The 17,131-nt window shown below is 47.4% G+C and overlaps 2 protein-coding genes across 2 annotated transcripts in view; both read right to left on the reverse strand.

Annotated features, from left to right (window-relative positions):
- Positions 1-14,061, reverse strand: part of wnt2 (wingless-type MMTV integration site family member 2) — a 30,027-nt gene extending 15,966 nt beyond the window's left edge. Inside the window, exons 1-4 of the mRNA XM_015974591.3 lie at positions 13,007-14,061; positions 11,800-12,011; positions 393-670; positions 39-303 (exon numbers count right to left, since the gene is read on the reverse strand). Of these exons, the coding sequence (XP_015830077.1) occupies positions 39-303; positions 393-670; positions 11,800-12,011; positions 13,007-13,089 (838 nt within the window). The 5' untranslated portion in view covers positions 13,090-14,061. The remainder of the gene's footprint in view (positions 1-38; positions 304-392; positions 671-11,799; positions 12,012-13,006) is intronic.
- Positions 14,062-14,239: 178 nt separating this feature from the next.
- Positions 14,240-17,131, reverse strand: part of asz1 (ankyrin repeat, SAM and basic leucine zipper domain containing 1) — a 117,987-nt gene continuing 115,095 nt past the window's right edge. Inside the window, exon 13 of the mRNA XM_054732762.1 lies at positions 14,240-14,640. Coding sequence (XP_054588737.1) covers positions 14,473-14,640 — 168 coding nt within the window. The 3' untranslated portion in view covers positions 14,240-14,472. The remainder of the gene's footprint in view (positions 14,641-17,131) is intronic.

Consider the following 17,131-nt stretch of genomic DNA (forward strand, 5'->3'; position numbering starts at 1 on the left):
AGGACAGAACTCATGAGACCAACAGATCCAGATGTTACCTGACTCCTGGTCTCGTATGCAGTAGTCTGGTGAGTCCTCCAGGTAGACCAGGTCATGTTTGTTGGGCCGTTTGAAGTGTGCGTGTGCAGCGGTGAACCCGGTACCATACTGGTTTACTGCCACCTGCACAGCGCCGTTGTACCTCCTCCTCAAGTGGTCACCTGTGCGTCGGAAGTCAGCCATGGCCTGCCAGCAGGTCCGGACGCTGCATGAGCCACTGACCCCATGACATTTACACTCCAGAGTCATAAAGCGCTTCACTGCCTGGAAACAAGAACAGGAAACCAGTTTAGTAGGAATGTGAGAATACAATTGCTGAAACCTGATGCATGAATATAACTCTAGAAATCTACCTTCCTGCCAGCTCTGTTGTTGTGCAGATGCATGAGCGCTCGAGCATCCCTCTCCTCCTGCTCCTTGGCATCCACGAAGGTTTGGCTGAAACGAACAGCATGTTCAACATGGTCGCTGCAGCCTCCCCAGTCAAACAGGCCCTTGGCATCTTGTGAAGAACCCTTCTTAGTAGGATCACAGGAGCAGGAGTCCAGCTCACCCCGGCTGCAGGCTCGTGCCAATGTGTAGACCACTCCGGCAGAGGAGAGGGCGTAGACAAATGCTACCTCTCTACTGCCTATAAAAAGACATTTATTATGTCAAACACCAACTTGACTGCAGTAGAGGAAGTTTGAATTCTAAGTCTTCGTCTTCCTCCGCTTATCCGGGTCCGGGTCGCGGGGGCAGCATCCCAAATAGGGAGCTCCAGGCCGTCCTCTCCCCGGCCTTGTCCACCAGCTCCTCCGGCAGGACCCCAAGGCGTTCCCGGACCAGATTGGAGATGTAACCTCTCCAACGTGTCCTGGGTCGACCCGGGGGCCTTCTGCCGGCAGTACATGCCCGAAACACCTCCCCGGGAGGCGTCCAGGAGGCATCCTGACCAGATGCCCAAACCACCTCAACTGGCTCCTTTCGATCCGGAGGAGCAGCGGTTCTACTCCGAGTCCCTCCCGAATGTCCGAGCTCCTCACCCTATCTCTAAGGCTGAGCCCGGCCACCCTACAGAGGAAACTCATTTCGGCCGCTTGTATCAACGATCTCGTTCTTTCGGTCATTACCCAGAGCTCATGACCATAGGTGAGGATTGGGACGTAGATCGACCGGTAAATCGAGAGCCTGGCTTTCTGGCTCAGCTCCCTCTTCCCCATGACAGATCGGCTCAGCGTCCGCATCACTGCAGACGCCGAACCAATCCGCCTGTCGATCTCCCGATCCCTCCTACCCTCACTCGTGAACAAGACCCCGAGATACTTAAACTCCTCCACTTGAGGTAGGACCTCTCCCCCGACCCAGAGGTGGCAAGCCACCCTTTTCCGGTCGAGAACCATGGTCTCAGATTTGGAGGTGCTGATCCTCATCCCAGCCTCTTCACATTCGGCCGCGAACCTACCCAGCAAGAGCTGAAGGTCAGAGCTGGATGAAGCTAGGAGGACCACATCATCCGCAAAAAGCAGAGACGAGATTCTCCTGCCACCAAACTCGACACACTCCACACCACGGCTGCGTCTAGAAATTCTGTCCATAAAAGTGATGAACAGAACCGGTGACAAAGGGCAGCCCTGGCGGAGTCCAACCCTCACTGGGAACAGGTCTGACTTACTACCGGCTATGCGGACCAAACTCACGCTCCTCTGGTAAAGGACTGAATGGCCCTTAACAGAAAGCCACCCACCCCATACTCCTGGAGCGTCCCCCACAGGGTGCCCCTGGGGACACGGTCATAAGCCTTCTCCAAATCCACAAAGCACATGTGGATTGGTTGGGCAAACTCCCATGCCCCCTCCATCACCCTTGCAAGGGTATAGAGCTGGTCCACAGTTCCACGGCCAGGACGAAAACCACATTGCTCCTCCTCTATCTGAGATTCAACTATTGATCGGACCCTCCTCTCAAGTACCTTGGCGTAGACCTTTCCAGGGAGGCTGAGGAGTGTGATCCCCCTATAGTTGGAACACACCCTCAGGTCACCCTTCTTAAAGATGGGGACCACCACCCCGGTCTGCCACTCCCTAGGAACTGCCCCCGATGACCACGCAATGTTGTAGAGACGTGTCAACCATGACAGCCCTACAACATCCATAGCCTTGAGATACCCAGGACGAACCTCATCCGCCCCCGGGGCTCCGCCGCTGTGTAGTTGTTTGACTACCTCAGCAACTTCTGCCCCCGAGATCGGACAGTCCATCCCCAGGCCTCCCAGCTCTGGTTCCTCCTCGGAATGCGCATTGTTGGGATTGAGGAGCTCCTCAAAGTATTCCTTCCACCGTCCGACTATAGCCTCAGTTGACGTCAGCAGCTCCCCATCCCCACTGTAAACAGTGTGAGCGAGTTGCTGCCTTCCTCTCCTGAGGCGCCGGACAGTTTGCCAGAACCTCTTTGGAGCTGATCGATAGTCTTTCTCCATGGCCTCACCAAACTCCTCCCACGCCCGAGATTTTGCCTCGGCAACTGCCACTGCTGCACCCCGCTTGGCTATCCGGTACCTGTCTGCTGCCTCCGGAGACCCACAGACCAGCCACGCCCTGTAGGCCTCCTTCTTCAGCCTGACGGCTCCCCGAACCTCTGGTGTCCACCAGCGGGTACGGGGGTTGCCACCACGACTGGCACCGGCCACCTTACAACCACAGCTAGCAACAGCCGCCTCGACAATCGCAGAGTGGAACAAGGCCCACTCGGACTCAATGTCCCCCACTGCTCTCGGGACATGGTCAAAGCTCTGCCGGAGGTGGGAGTTGAAGACCGTCTTGACAGGTTCTTCTGCCAGGCGTTCCCAGCAGACCCTCACTATGCGTTTGGGTCTGCCAGGTCTACGCGGCATGTTCCCTTGCCATCTGATCCAACTCACCACCAGGTGGTGATCAGTTGACAGCTCCGCCCCTCTCTTCACTCGGGTGTCCAAAACATACGGCCGCAGGTCAGATGATACGACTACAAAATCTATCATCGACCTGTGACCTAGGCTGCCCTGGTACCAAGTGTACCGGTGGGCATCCTTATGTTCGAACATGGTGTTCGTTATGGCCAAACTGCGGCTTGCACAGAAGTCCAATAACAAAACACCGCTCGAGTTCAGATTAGGTGGGCCGTTCCTCCCAATCACACCCCTCCAGGTCAAGCTGTCATTGCCCACGTGAGCATTGAAGTCCCCCAGCAGGACAATGGAGTCCCCTGATGGAGCACTATCTAGCACTCGTCCCAGGGACTCCAAAAAGGGTGGGTACTCTGAACTGATATTTGGCCCATAAGCACAAACAACAGTCAGGACCCGTTCCCCGACCCGAAGGCGCAAGGAAGCTACCCTCTTGTCCCCCGGGGTAAACCCCAACACACAGGCAGAGAGTCTCGGGGCTAACAAAAAGCCAACCCCAGCCCTCCGCCTCTCACCCGGAGCAACTCCAGCAAAGTAGAGTGTCCAACCCCTCTCCAGGTCTCGGGTTCCAGAGCCAATGCAATGTGTCGAGGTGAGTCCGACTATATCTAGCCGGTACCGCTCAACCTCTGCCACAAGCTCCGGCTCCTTCCCTGCCAGCGAGGTGACGTTCCATGTCCCAAAAACTAGTTTTCTTGTCCGGGGATTGGACCGCCAAGGCTCCCGCCTTGGTCTGCCACCCGATTCGCATTGCACCGGACCCTTCATGCTCCTCCTTAGACAAAATGTCTCCCTCACGAACTAAATCTAGGAGCTGGTTCCAAAAGAGAGGAGCCTGATAGCTAAAAGATCTGCCTCCCAGCCTATTTTTAGATATTTTTTGGAGCCATCAGTAGACCTGCAGTCTGAGAGTGAAGTGCTCAGTTAGGAACGTATGGAACAATCAGATCACTGATGTATGATGGAGCTTGATTATTAAGAGCTTTATATGTGAGAAGAAGGATCTTAAAATCTATTCTGAATTTAACAGGTAGCCAATGTAGGGAAGCTAAGACAGGAGAGATATGATCTCTCTTTGTAATTCTCATCAGAACTCAAGCTGCAGCATTTTGGACAAGCTGAAGACTTTTAACTACATTCTGTGGACTTCCTGAGAGTAATGAATTACAGTAATCCAGTCTTGATGTAATAAATGCATGACCTAGTTTTTCAGCATCACTCCTGGAAAGGATGCTTCTAATCTTAGCAATATTCCGAAGGTAGAAAAAGGAAATCCTACAAACCAGTTTAACCTGGGATTTGAATGACATGTCCTGTTCAAAGATAACACCAAGGTTCCTTACTTTGTTCTCGGAGACTAATGTAATGCCAGTCAGGTCAGGTGATTGACTAAGCAATTTATTTTTTTGAAGTTTTGGTTCAAAGATGAGAACTTCAGTCTTGTCTTGATTTAAAAGCAGAAAGTTTAGAGTCATCCAGATTTTTAGGTCTTCAAGACAAGCCTGTAATCAACCCAACCGATTAGGTTCACCAGGGTTAATGGATAAATATAACTTAGTATCATCAGCATAACAGTGGACGTTTATCCCATGCTGTCTAATGGTTTTACCAATTGGAAGCATATGTATAGTGAAAATAACTGGTACAAGCACTGAAACCTGTGGTGCAGGTAAAAATTATTGGATCAAATTAAGGAAATAGATGAAAGCTAAGTAAAGCACTAAATAATACAACACAGAAAATATATGCAAGATAGATTAACAGGTTAAAAAACAAAATTCAACTAGAAGCTATACTAAAAAGGTGAGTCTTGAGCAGGCCCCCACAATGCAGCTTTAAAATTGAAGCCAACCCGGAAGTAGCAAAATTGCAGTTCCACCCTCATCCACTAGGGGCTGGTATTAGAAACGAGCAAATCCTCATTGACTCCCATGTTAAAAACACCAATTTCACAGCAGAAATAAACATGTTTACAGCCTGGTACCAAAACATGATTTTTGTTTAAATGATCTAGTTTACACTCATGACAACTCTGAGGGGGGTGAATTTTTTTCTCACTCTTCTGTTTAAGTGTATTAAAAGCCTAAAATTCTGTATAATTAATGAGCATCCGACCCACGTGACCACAGAGCTAGCTCTGTGGAAAGGCCTCAGTAGAGCCTCGGTCTGGCCTGGAAACTGCTCCGGGATTTTGAGTCTCTGTGTTTGTGTATTCTTGTTTGGATATTTTTTGTGCAATTGTTGGACAAAATGACTTGCTGTGGCATTAATTGCACTAATAGAGCGTCCAAGGAGTCTCCACTTCATTTTTTTCGGTAAGTAAAATTATATTTATGTATTTTAGGTCACTGCCGAGCTGAGCTTAGATTTTAACATGTACTGTTTAACCATGAAATTTAAATGTAATAGGGTAAACCCCATTGCATTTAACATAATGCTGCACTTTAGAAAATGGGTTGAAATATCACATGTTGGTGGAGCTGGGTTCCGACTATCGGCTTGTGGAGCTCTCGGGAGACCGATGTTTTCCACCCGGAATGCTGGCTGTTTCTCCCCGCAGCCCGGTCCATCTCTGTCTGATCGCGGCTTCTGTGTACTGCGGCGGGCTGACGGCTGGTTTGTATGGCAAGCCAGAACGGCCAAAATACACCACTTCTCCCCACAGCTCAACATATCTGTCTGATCTCGGCTTCTGTCTGCTGTGCGGCTGCCGGCTTGTGGAGCTCTCGGAGACCTCTGTGTTCCACCCGGTTTTACCCAGCGGTCAGCCCGGCGTATCTCTGACTCAGAAACTCTGGTGTTGTGCACAGTTAACTCCGGTTGTAGCTAGGTTGCTACCTCCGTTAGCTTAGCTCCCACCTCCGCATTAGCTTTGGGTTAGCTTGTAGCTAGTTCGATCGGGTGTCGTCAGTCGATCCCAGCCTTACAGCCCCACCCTCAGCTCCTCCTCTCTTCCCTTTTATGGAATTGTCTGGGATTGACGGAACCTGTGACACGGTCAAAATGGCGGTGGTGGCCACCTCCCATTTGGCCTCAAAAAAGTGATATTGGAGCCTATGGAAAGTAGATGTCCATAATATTAATGTTGATGGTCTTGAGGTCTTGGTCTTGAGCCTGGTATTGAAAACATGAATGTTTTCTGCGGCCCTGAGGCCCACCATTCCAGAGGTGAGGGCCTCCTTGATCTGCCTTGATCTACGGTCGTCATCGTCATTGGCGGAGCGCTGCAACAGTCGGCTTACGTATATGCATGAGATCCACAAGACACTTTGCATTGACTATTTATGGCAAAAAGTGGGCGTGGTGAGGGTGGGATGTGACTAAAATGCAGCTGAGAAACATTCTCGTTAGTCTCTGATTTATGAAGCGGAGATTGTGTGCAGCTGTGCGTACGCCATGTTTGATAGATCACAAACCTACTTGGCATGAGTACATTTTTTTTGCTGAGCTTAAGTGCAGTTTTAGTAAGGATTCTACCAATGTTTGATAAATGAGACCCCAGGTGATTACCAGAACAGAACACCCAACTCCAAAAGGGTCACCAGGAATTTCCCCAGCTGGGTCCTGGTTCCGCCCGCTGTCTATGTTAGACAGGAGCTGCTCATCACGTTAAGTCTCATTGTGACACCAGAGCTTGACTCATGGAGCTCATTAATGCAATTAGATCCTACAATTTTTTCATAAATAAACACACCACTTAACCAGAACGCACTGCGGGAGCAAGACTGTAATGAGCGAGTGTGTTTTTACTGCTTGGGCGGTGCGGAGTGGTGGAAATACATGTTTCAACAGCGGAACCGACTGGAGTACTGACATAACACCGGAGTGCAATGGTGCGGATTTCAATTAGCAACAGCAAAGGGAAGGGGAGAGGGCAAACACAGCGAGAGAAACACAGAGGGTCCGGACTGAAAGGAAGGGTTTTGAGCTAAACTGTGGAAAAGGTGTGGGTGTTTAACCTCCACAATAGAGAAAGTGTGGGGTGCGATGCCCATGCCACAGATGTCGCAATTCAGTTCAATTTAAGTTTATTTATATAGCGCCAAATCACGACAAGAGTCGTCTCAAGGCACTTCACACAATAAACATTCCAATCCAGGTCAGTCCATTAAGCCAATCAGAAAAAAGTTTCCTATATAAGGAACCCAGCAGGTTGCATCAAGTCACTGACTAGTGTCAGAGTCTTTACAGCAATCCTCATACTAAGCAAGCATGTAGCGACAGTGGAGAGAAAAACTCCCTTTTAACAGGAAGAAACCTCCAGAGGATCCTGGCTCAGTATAAGCAGCCATCCACCACGACTCACTGGGCAACCTTTGAGGGAGCATACAATTGGCATGCTGACTGCAGGAATGTCTAAGAGAGCTGTTGCCCGTGAAATGAATGTTCATTTCGCTACCATAAGCCGTCTCCAAAGGTGTTTCAGAGAATTTGGCAGTACATCCAACCGGCCTCACAACTGAAGGCCACGTGCAACCACACAAACCCAGGACCTTCACATCCAGCATGTTCGCCTCCAGGCTCGCCTGAAACCAGCCACCCAGACAGCTGCAGCAACAATCAGTTTGCATAACCAGAGACTTTCTGCACAAACTGTCAGAAACCATCTCAGGGAAGCTCATCTGCATGCTCATTGTCCTCATCAGGGTCTGGACCTGACTGCAGTCTGTCATCGTGACCAACTTGAGTGGGCAAACACTCACATTCGATGGCATTTGGCACGTTGGAGAGGCAATCTTTTCACAGATGAGTCCTGGTTTTCACTCTTTAGGATGGCAGACTGCGTGTGTGTGTGACGCCGTGTGGGTGAGCGCTTTGCTGATGTCAACGATGTGGAACGAGTGGCCCATGGTGGCAGCAGGGTACAGGTATGGGCAGGTGTATGTTATGGACAACGAACACAGGTGCATTTTATTGGTCGCATTTTGAATGCACAGACGAGATCCTGGGGGCCATTGTTGTGCCATTCATCCACAACCATCACCTCATGTTGCAGCGTGATAACACACGGCCTCATAATGCAACGATCTGTGCACAATTCCTGGAAGCTGAAAACATCCCCGTTCTTGCATGGCCAGCCTACTCACCAGACATGTCACCCATTGAGCATGTTTGGGATGCTCTGGATCGACGTATACGACAGCGTGTTCCAGTTCCTGCTAATATTCAGCAACTTCACACAGCTATTGAAGAGGAGTGGACCAACGTTCCACAGACCACAATCCACAACCTGATCAGCCCTATGTGATGGAGATGTGTTGCCCTGCGTGAGGCAAATGGTGACCACACCAGACACTGGCTAGATTTCTGACAAACCCCCCCCCCCCCCCCCCCCCCCAATAAAGCAAAACTGTGCACATGTCAGGGTGGCCTTTTATTGTGGGCAGCATAAGGCACACCTGTACATTATTCATGCTGTCTAATCAGCCCCTTGATCTGCCACATATGTAAAGTGGGACGGATTATCTTGGTAAAGGATAAGTGCTCACTAACACACATGTAGACCGATTTCAGAACAATATTTGAGAGTCATGGGTGTTTTGTGCACGTATGCAAATTTTCAGATGTTTGCGTTCAGCTCATGAAAAATGGGATTAAAAACAATATTGCTGGCCCTCCCAGGAAAAGCCAGTGTTAATAAATCATATTAATGTTCACTCAAACCATAAATCTTATCTTAGTTATTCAAGACTTAATTGTACAACACAATAAAAAATACAATTAATGAGTAAAGAAATAATCAGAATAAAAATACATGTTCTGCTGCTCACCAGGTGTGCCACCCCAAAATTGTATATGGCCCCATCAGGCCACCCCTATCAAAATTTTCTGGAGGCGCCCATGTGTGTGTATGAGTGTGTGTGTGTAGCGGGTACTCCTGTGTAATTGGTGGAAATGAGCCTTCTGACATTGACAATAAGGAGCTTCTGAAACCGACTGGACGGTCTGTGATAATGCTGCGTGACACGGTCGGGGCCCGGCTGGGAGGTCCAAATACCACACGGCTGATTAGAGGCCCCAACATGAAACAGACTAAGTCCAAGGATCTAACTTGTAGGTTAAGTTTCAGGGCATGGGAGAGGAACATTAGAACGTCCTGGTGATCCTCTCTCCAGCAGGAAGAAAAATCTGATTCAGACCTGCTTCAACATGCTCTCACTGCAGAAACCCCAACTCCAGCTGCTGCGGTCTGTGGCAACACGCTTCCCAGTGTCACATCTGTCACAGGTAGTGAGAGGCTGCTAATCCCTTCAGCCCCTAATGCTGCTAATCACACTTTAACATGTACTGTTCCCCCGATCCTCTCTCCACTGTTAATAAATCACGAGTCTGCGGCTAATCAGCAGACAGGATCAACTCCAGACAGACTGGGATTACTCCTGTTTGACTAAAGAAAGGGCCGTTTTCTGACATTTCTCACCTGAATGAGCTCACTGGAGTCGTTACAGATGGGAAAATGACATCTTATTCTCAGAGTTGCTGAAATCCCCACAAAGCTCTGGAACCATGTGCTAATTGATTGTCTAATCTGACTTCATGACCCATCTAGTGCATTCTACCAGTCAGCTAAGATAATACAGTCTGACAGGAGAACAGCGAAGCTGCTCGGCTGTCCTGATGTGATGAATGTGCGTGTGTAAAGTGAGAAGAGGTGTGGAATGTGATCCAACCTCTGTGGAGAGAAAACAACGTTTCTGAGAGGGAACTATCTGTTTCAGAGCCAGTGAAATTAGCCAAGCCCGGGAAAATCAACCACTTATTTAGATTTGTGTCAGTAAAGCTGAAACAGCATAAAACATTATTTTCATGCCTGTTAACAACGTTCTAACCTATACAAATATATTGTTATAAGCTATTGTGGAGATTAAAAATAATAATAAATTGGTTCTCTCACATTCTTCTGAAAACCTCCACCAATAACACATTTCAGACCTTAAAGCAACCACTGGACCATCCGACTGTCGGTCTCACAGAACCACTGCACTTCCCTGGATCCTCCACTCGTCACACACTCGTATTTTAGCAACAGAACACCACTGGTGTGAGCATGGACGTAATTTTCACTTTAGAAGTGGGGGGGACATAAGGTGGGGGTGGGGGGGGGATCTTTACAGTATGCTCTAATGGGAAATGGGGTTCAACACAAACGGTTGTTTTCCGCTTGGTCCTAGAGCGCAACCAGTGTCAATTTAACATAGCATAATATTGTTTTTGGATGGTAAAAAGTGCAGGGGTCAAAACTTGACTTTGGAAAAAGTGGGGGGGACATGTCCCCCCTGTCCCCCCCCAAAATTACGTCCATGGGTGTGAGAGATTCTCCGCTCAATAACATCAGAGAAGGAGAAACAGCCGGCTGCTACCACTTCAACTTTAGGACAAACTACCAGAGTCCCAAAAAGAAAAACACAATTTGACGTCACGGAACACAAAAGATGTTTGAACTTAGAAGACAGCGACGGGTGTTTAGTAGGGGTTGTATGAACTAGTCGACTAGTTGACTTCACTGCTCTGTAGTGACTTTTTATGCCTGTCATCGACTAGTTGCTGTCACATGATAATGACAAGATGCAGTCCTCGGAAAAGACAGCAGGTGACGAGCTCCTGCGCGTCTGGATCAAGGCGGAGGCAATGTGCTGTGCCAGAGCGTCGGTACTGACACCCGCTGTAAAACGGACATTTAACCAGATTGTGATCTTTACCCTCTTGCAATTTAACCTTCCCCTCACCCCCATCCTAACCTTAACCAGCGTGCGCACGCAAAGCTCTGATTGTTGACGCGCTCCAGACATCTGCGTCCTGAGCATGGCCACAGTAACATTATCAAATCTGGTGTCACCACCTCAAAAACAAATAAAACACGCAATCGTTCATGTCGGCTCATTTCCTTTTATGTTTTCTGTCTTTTATTCTTTTATTTGTGCCTGATGCACCCCGCTGCTGTGGAGCGGGGCGCATCACCTGTTTTGTCCTCCGGTGACGCACTGCGGCCGCCAAGCAGCGCGCACTCCGCTGTTTTAGCGGTCGGTAGATCTTTTAGAACTGCAGTTCAAAGGTAACTCATAAGGTGAATATATATGAAGCCAGGTAGCAGTTTTTCTTTAGGATTGAGAGGAGATGCAGGAAGATAATAAACAGAGACAGGACAGAAAAATAGTCAAATAAAAACAAGTTAGTTTTTGTACCTGGTGGTTGCAACAAACAGACACCATTGAAGGTAATCAGAAGTGAGGAACAGAAAATGAAATAATTATTTTAATGTTTAGAGCAGCAGGAACACCGAGAGGCTGCAGGCGCATCAGTGAGTTTGCGGCCGCTGCGCGGGGGTGGGGGGGTGGGGGTGGGGGGATGGCTGGGCTGAAGCCGAAACTACCATTGTTAAAAGAAATGTGTTTAACTTTGAAAATGTGGGCGCAATTTTAATTGTCAAAAACTCCAGCGAACAAACCGACACCCCCCGGCCGCTTCAGGTGTGTGACGTCATCAACGACTAGTCGAAGTCGACTCGATTTTCATTACTTGACTGTCGACTTTAAAAAAAATTAAGTCATGCAACCCCTAGTGTTTAGTACAATCTCATTTCTTTCATCATCGCAGGTGTCCAGTTTTGGCAGAAGCATCTCAGGGAAGATGCCCAAGGGGAGGGGTGAGTGTTCTGTGACCGAGTTTGCAGATTCGCTGTAACAGCTTTAATTCCAGGCACATGGTGGAAAAAGGGAACGAGTTGCACATCCAGGGAAAACTTTTATTACAATCAGTCCATGAGGTTGCATCCTCACCACCCTTCCTTGTTTTTGCTTTTTCCTGGGGTTCAGCAGGTTAGACCGGGTTCTACTCACTGCGTAGGAGCAGACGTCCAAAAAGGTTTTGGTCCCGGCCTGTGGTGTTGCAGTTCCAGCGGTGGTTGCGGAACTGGTGCTGGCACTCTGAGATCCAGTCCTTCATCCCAGCACCGATGGCCTGCATGACTTTGGGGTGTTGGCGACAGAGCTGGCGCTGCTTGTTCACCAGGCCAGGGATGTTGTCGCACATCACCTGGGAGCCCATGTACCTGCAGAGCAACAGGAAGTGACTCACCAAGGAAAAAGTCATCAAATGCACAAGATCCAGATGTTTCAGACAGGGAATCTGCTGTTGAATAACACTTTAGCCTTATGGCCTCCTTTAATTTACTGATTAAAATATAACCTGGGCAGTCGAGATCAGGAGATTAAAAAAACTAACTAGGCTCTTCAAACAGCATCTCAGGAAGAGCTTGGAAGCAGACTTGGTGAAATAATCAAGAAAAGGACAACAAATCAAAAGGTATTAAAGTGTATCAGATGTCTTCAGCCTGTAAACGTATCAGTCTAACAATTCAGCTGCTTAGTCAGGAGAACCTCTGGAGGAATCTCATCACATCGTTCCAGGTGAGGTTCTTATTAATAACAACACTTCTGTACCGAGACGAAAGTAACGGCTCAAATAATTATTATCAAGAACCAAAGTGACATTTAGCTTCCAATGATAATTTAGAATTGAATCTAAACATTAAAAGTTAAATATTAGTCAACATTTAAAAATCTGATACTTATAAAAATGTTTAAATATGTGGACAAACATAGCCAGTGTGTGAATGGGTGAATGACTGATTGTGTTGTAAAGCGCGTTGGGAGGTTCCAGGACTCTAGAAGGTGCTATATTAAATACAGGCCACTTACCATTTAGATATGATTCTCAGCGTTTATTTTAAACATATTTGTGAGGTTATTTATACAGATTGTGTTTAAATATTTGGACCAACATAATTGTATAAGTAAACACTAAAACAGCAACTAAATGTGGAAAAAACAAGGCTGCTGTTTAAATGTTAGATATGATCAAATGAAGTTATTTCATATTTCACAGTCCGTGTCCTAGACACGCAGGGCTGCTAAATTAACATGTGTTAAATAGCCAGGCTTAACGTTAGTTTTTACAATACTTTAACACTTCTTAAACTATCTGTGGACGCGCTTATTTATGTGGTTATTTCTGAGTTTGCTTGAGAGAAGCCGCGATACTCACCACCAGGATGAGTCGACCTTGGCTGTGAGCCAGCAGACTGCTACAGATAAATAAAAATATATTCCGCTTGGCGAAAAGTTCATATTACCCAGACTTTGGTTCTTTATGGGTCTAGACAGATCATTTCCGTGGATAAACAGGAAACTGAAATATCATCAAAACGCAGCATCAAGGAAAGCTGGAGCGCAAACGGAGCCGCGTCTGCGCGTAAAAGCCATGTTGGGCTGGGGTTGTGCCGGATGGAGGCTGCGGCTCCGCGGAGCGTCTTAAAGGCAGATGATGAGCTGTCAGCGCCAGACTCCTCTGCTCAGGGGTGGGCAGGGTGCCGGTGCAGGAATGAGATGTCTCACAGCATCTGTTCAGGCTGGTTTGACACCAGACAGGCTTGGCTCCGCGCCAGGCTCGGAGCTCCGCAGCGATGCGCCTGTGCGCACAGGAGCCGCTAACAGCGACTGCTTCAACAAATACCCGCAAACAGAAGATACAAGGGACGATTCTGTTCCTAAAGCAAGCACCAGACACAATCAAGTTTAGTTTTGAGCAGAGAGCAAATGGAGACTGTGGATCTGCAGGAAACACTGGGTGTATTTTGTGCTGAGTCATCACTCAAACCAACAGATCCCTTTATCTGTTTATAATCAACCAGCAGCTTCAGAGAAAGCCTGCTTCCACATCGAAGTGACGCTCAGGTGTACAATTACTGTGGATGCATAACACTGTTATTTTACAGCCTGACAAACCAAACCTCATCAGCCACACCTCAGGAACGGAGGAGCGGGAGAAGAAAGAAACAAGGGTTCCTCCTGGTTCTCCCACAGCAGCACCTAAAGGTGACGCGTCCATCTCAGTTGGATCATATGTCCCGCCGGTTTGAAGTTTTTTGGAGGAATCTGTGGAAGTGTCAAAAGGGATTTCCTCCATCTTTGATCTGGTTCTGGTGGATCTGGAGGTCCTGAGACCACGGCCAGATGAGATTAATGAACAAATTGGATTTCTCATGATCTCCGTGGAAGGAAACTAGAAAAACAAAGAACCATGAAGAACTCTCTGAACCACACTAAGCCTTTCCCTGACCCACCCAGATTACATTTAAACACAAATAAGAGCCATTTCTAATAAATAATCCCTTAGTTGATTAAACAAATTAAGAGTCTGTTTCTAATCTGATGATTTGTTCTATAATCTGGATGAATTTGATCTTGGTTTTTCAGCGTCAGATCATCAAGTCGGGCATGTTTGAAAACTTTTTATTGTTTTAAAGAAAAACAATCAATCATCTGGTATTTTAGAAACACTAAACCAAATAAATACCTTGAAACAACAAATAAAGCCATAAAACTTAAAACGAGTTGAGATTAGGATTAGTTGAAAGCCTTTGGTTAAAATAAAAGTTTTCCTGAACATGAAAAGCCTTTTCTAAAAGACCGGACCAGAGAGCAGGGGCTTTAACGTTGGGACAGGTGTGATTAGAGGACGTTCTGGAACATCTGTGTGCAGCCGCGGCCACCAGAAGCTCTGCAGATCAGGACGAGGATGGCAGCTCCGAGCATTCCTGCGGCAAAGCAGCTCATGGATCTCCAGCCTTTCTGACAGCCAGGCAGAGGAAGCCGACAGCCGTCTGTAGCTTCATCCACCTGAGGAATGACAACAAATTCAGGCTGACATGGGAAATGCACACAACTTTAAAAACTCACCAAATCCTGCCAGAAAGTGTGATTTTTGGCCTCTGACAGGAAGCAGAGGACGTTTAAACCCAATCCAGCATGCCAGATTATGGCACATGTAATGATCAGTTTGTTTCAGACCAGTGGAATCTCAACTGGGTGGGAAATATCTGCCCAGTTGGCAGTATCAAAGTGACACTAGCTCATTCTAGAGAGTGACGGCATGTCTAGGCCCACTGCTCCACCGCAGCATGACTCGTAATCCTGAGTCACTAAAACTTCCTGTATCAAATCCTTAAGGATTCTTTGGCCAAATTGAGCGTCCAGTCTTGGTCTTGTGTGAGGGTCACACACCAGCAAACACAATCCCGATGTGATTTCCTCTGCTAACTCTAAGGAACCTGGTGCTTTAGGTGAAAACAGATTTGTTTAAAATAATTTCTGTCGTTACTTTCAGAGAATGGAAACGTAGCTCAGAGGCACCATCCAATCAGATGTCTTTATTTTAATCAAAACGTACACAAGTGATTTCTGTTTCATGATTTACCAAAAATGTCTCCATGAGCTGGAGATTTGGAGAGGCCCTCACACTTTTAACACTATTTAAGAATATTATCTTAATTTCCCATTTGTTTAATTTCTAGAGACAATCCCCAGTTTGCTGGATGTATGCGTATTCATCTGTGACCACTTATCCAGGTCCGGGTTCCAAGGGTAGCAGCCCAGACTGGACTCTGGTTCTCAATCCTGGTCCTAGAGGGCCGGTACCCAGAAGGTTTTCCTTTAATCCATGCTTTAACACACCTGATTTCAGTTAGAAGGTAATTGACAGGCTTCCACAGAGCCCGATGAGCTGCTGCACAGATAATTCAACCACTGAATATTGAAGCAAAGAAACAACTAAAACTTGCAGGATACCGGCCCTCTGGGACCAGGATTGAGAACCACTGTAGGTAGGGTAAAAAGGTGCTCCTGAGCCAGTCATTTGGTGAAATCCCTCCAGCATATCCTGGGTCTCTTCCCAGAAGGATATACCCGCAACATCTCGGTAGGCGTTCAGAGGGACCGGACTAAATGCCTGAATCTCCTCAGCTGGACCCGCTCAACGTGCAGGAGCGGTGGTTCGACTCCTGAGACTCTCCAGGATGGTTCACCTCTTCTCTACGGTTGGGCATCAAGCATCAACTGGCAGCAGCACTAGCTTGGGAGGTAGAGTGGATTGTTCAGTAATTGGAGGGTTGTAGGAGCCATTCTGGCTCACAGCAGGGATGTTTCTATTGTGTCTTTGGGCAAGACACTTGGCCCACCTTGCCTGCTGGTGGTCGACAGACTTTTCTGGAGCTTGTTATCGCGTGAACTGCTGGAATCACACATAGTCTTCTCCAGCCCCTTTGTGTCGTTGCGTGACCAGGGGTAATACTCGATTTAAAAATGTATCCAGTTAATCAGAGACTTTGTAATTAATCTTGATTAATTGCATTTGAAACATTCAAGGCAATTTACCCCTAAGCAATCTTTTTCATTAAAAATGTTAGTGATGCACAAACATACCCACCTTTTAATAAGTATATTTCTGTAACCACAAGGTCTATTTATATACTTTGGTCTAACTGGTGTCATTGTAAAGGTAACCACTGTGAGATTAGTTGGGCTGTGTAAATAGTAGTATATGTGTTATTGATGAAGTGTAAAGCTTGGTTTATGCTTGACGCATTCACTTTCCGCGCGGTGATGCGGCTCGCGGCTGGAACGCACTTCACAACTCGCAGCGTTTATGGTTTGTGCGGCTCGTCTCTGCGGTGAGCCAATATTCTCCCAAACTGAACGGGGCAGCATGGAGCTCTACGGCATGCATCCAACACCACACCATAGTAGAAGTAGAAATCACTGTTTACAACATGGTATTCCAGCATTTTTAACAACGTTCTCGTCTTTTCCGACAGTGCGAGCTATTTCTCTCCAAGAATTATTAACAACATGTTGATCACGGTGATCTCTGAGAGCTGAATCATACAAATGTCTGTATTTATGAACCTCTGCCATGCCGGTCCGCCATGTTTTTCCGCGTCCGACCGTCCGCGTGGTTAGAAATTTTCCGAGGTGCGCGTTGTGGAAATCTTGGGCTGTGCGGAGACGCGGTGGAGGGGCGTGGTTGTTAAAATGACGCAACTTTTCCGCGCGGAGCCGTGCGGACCTCGCGGACGCGTCAAGCATAAACCAACCTTAAGGGGACATAGAACATTAGGAATGTTGTGTACTGAACTGAACACCAGGTGGCAGCAGAATATTGCTAATATAGATAGAGGTGCAGTTTGGAGTTCAGGGGAATTTCTGTTGAGGATTACAGGATGAATGCCGTGTGTATGCTCGTCCCTTCCTGCTGTAATAAAGTTTATATGGATAAAGGTACGGCCTGCTTTCTACCAACTACAAAACTTAACAATTTTTCTTTCTTTTCTTC

This window comes from Nothobranchius furzeri, chromosome 4 (assembly GCF_043380555.1).
Source record: "Nothobranchius furzeri strain GRZ-AD chromosome 4, NfurGRZ-RIMD1, whole genome shotgun sequence".
In the NCBI taxonomy this organism is placed as follows: domain Eukaryota; kingdom Metazoa; phylum Chordata; class Actinopteri; order Cyprinodontiformes; family Nothobranchiidae; genus Nothobranchius; species Nothobranchius furzeri.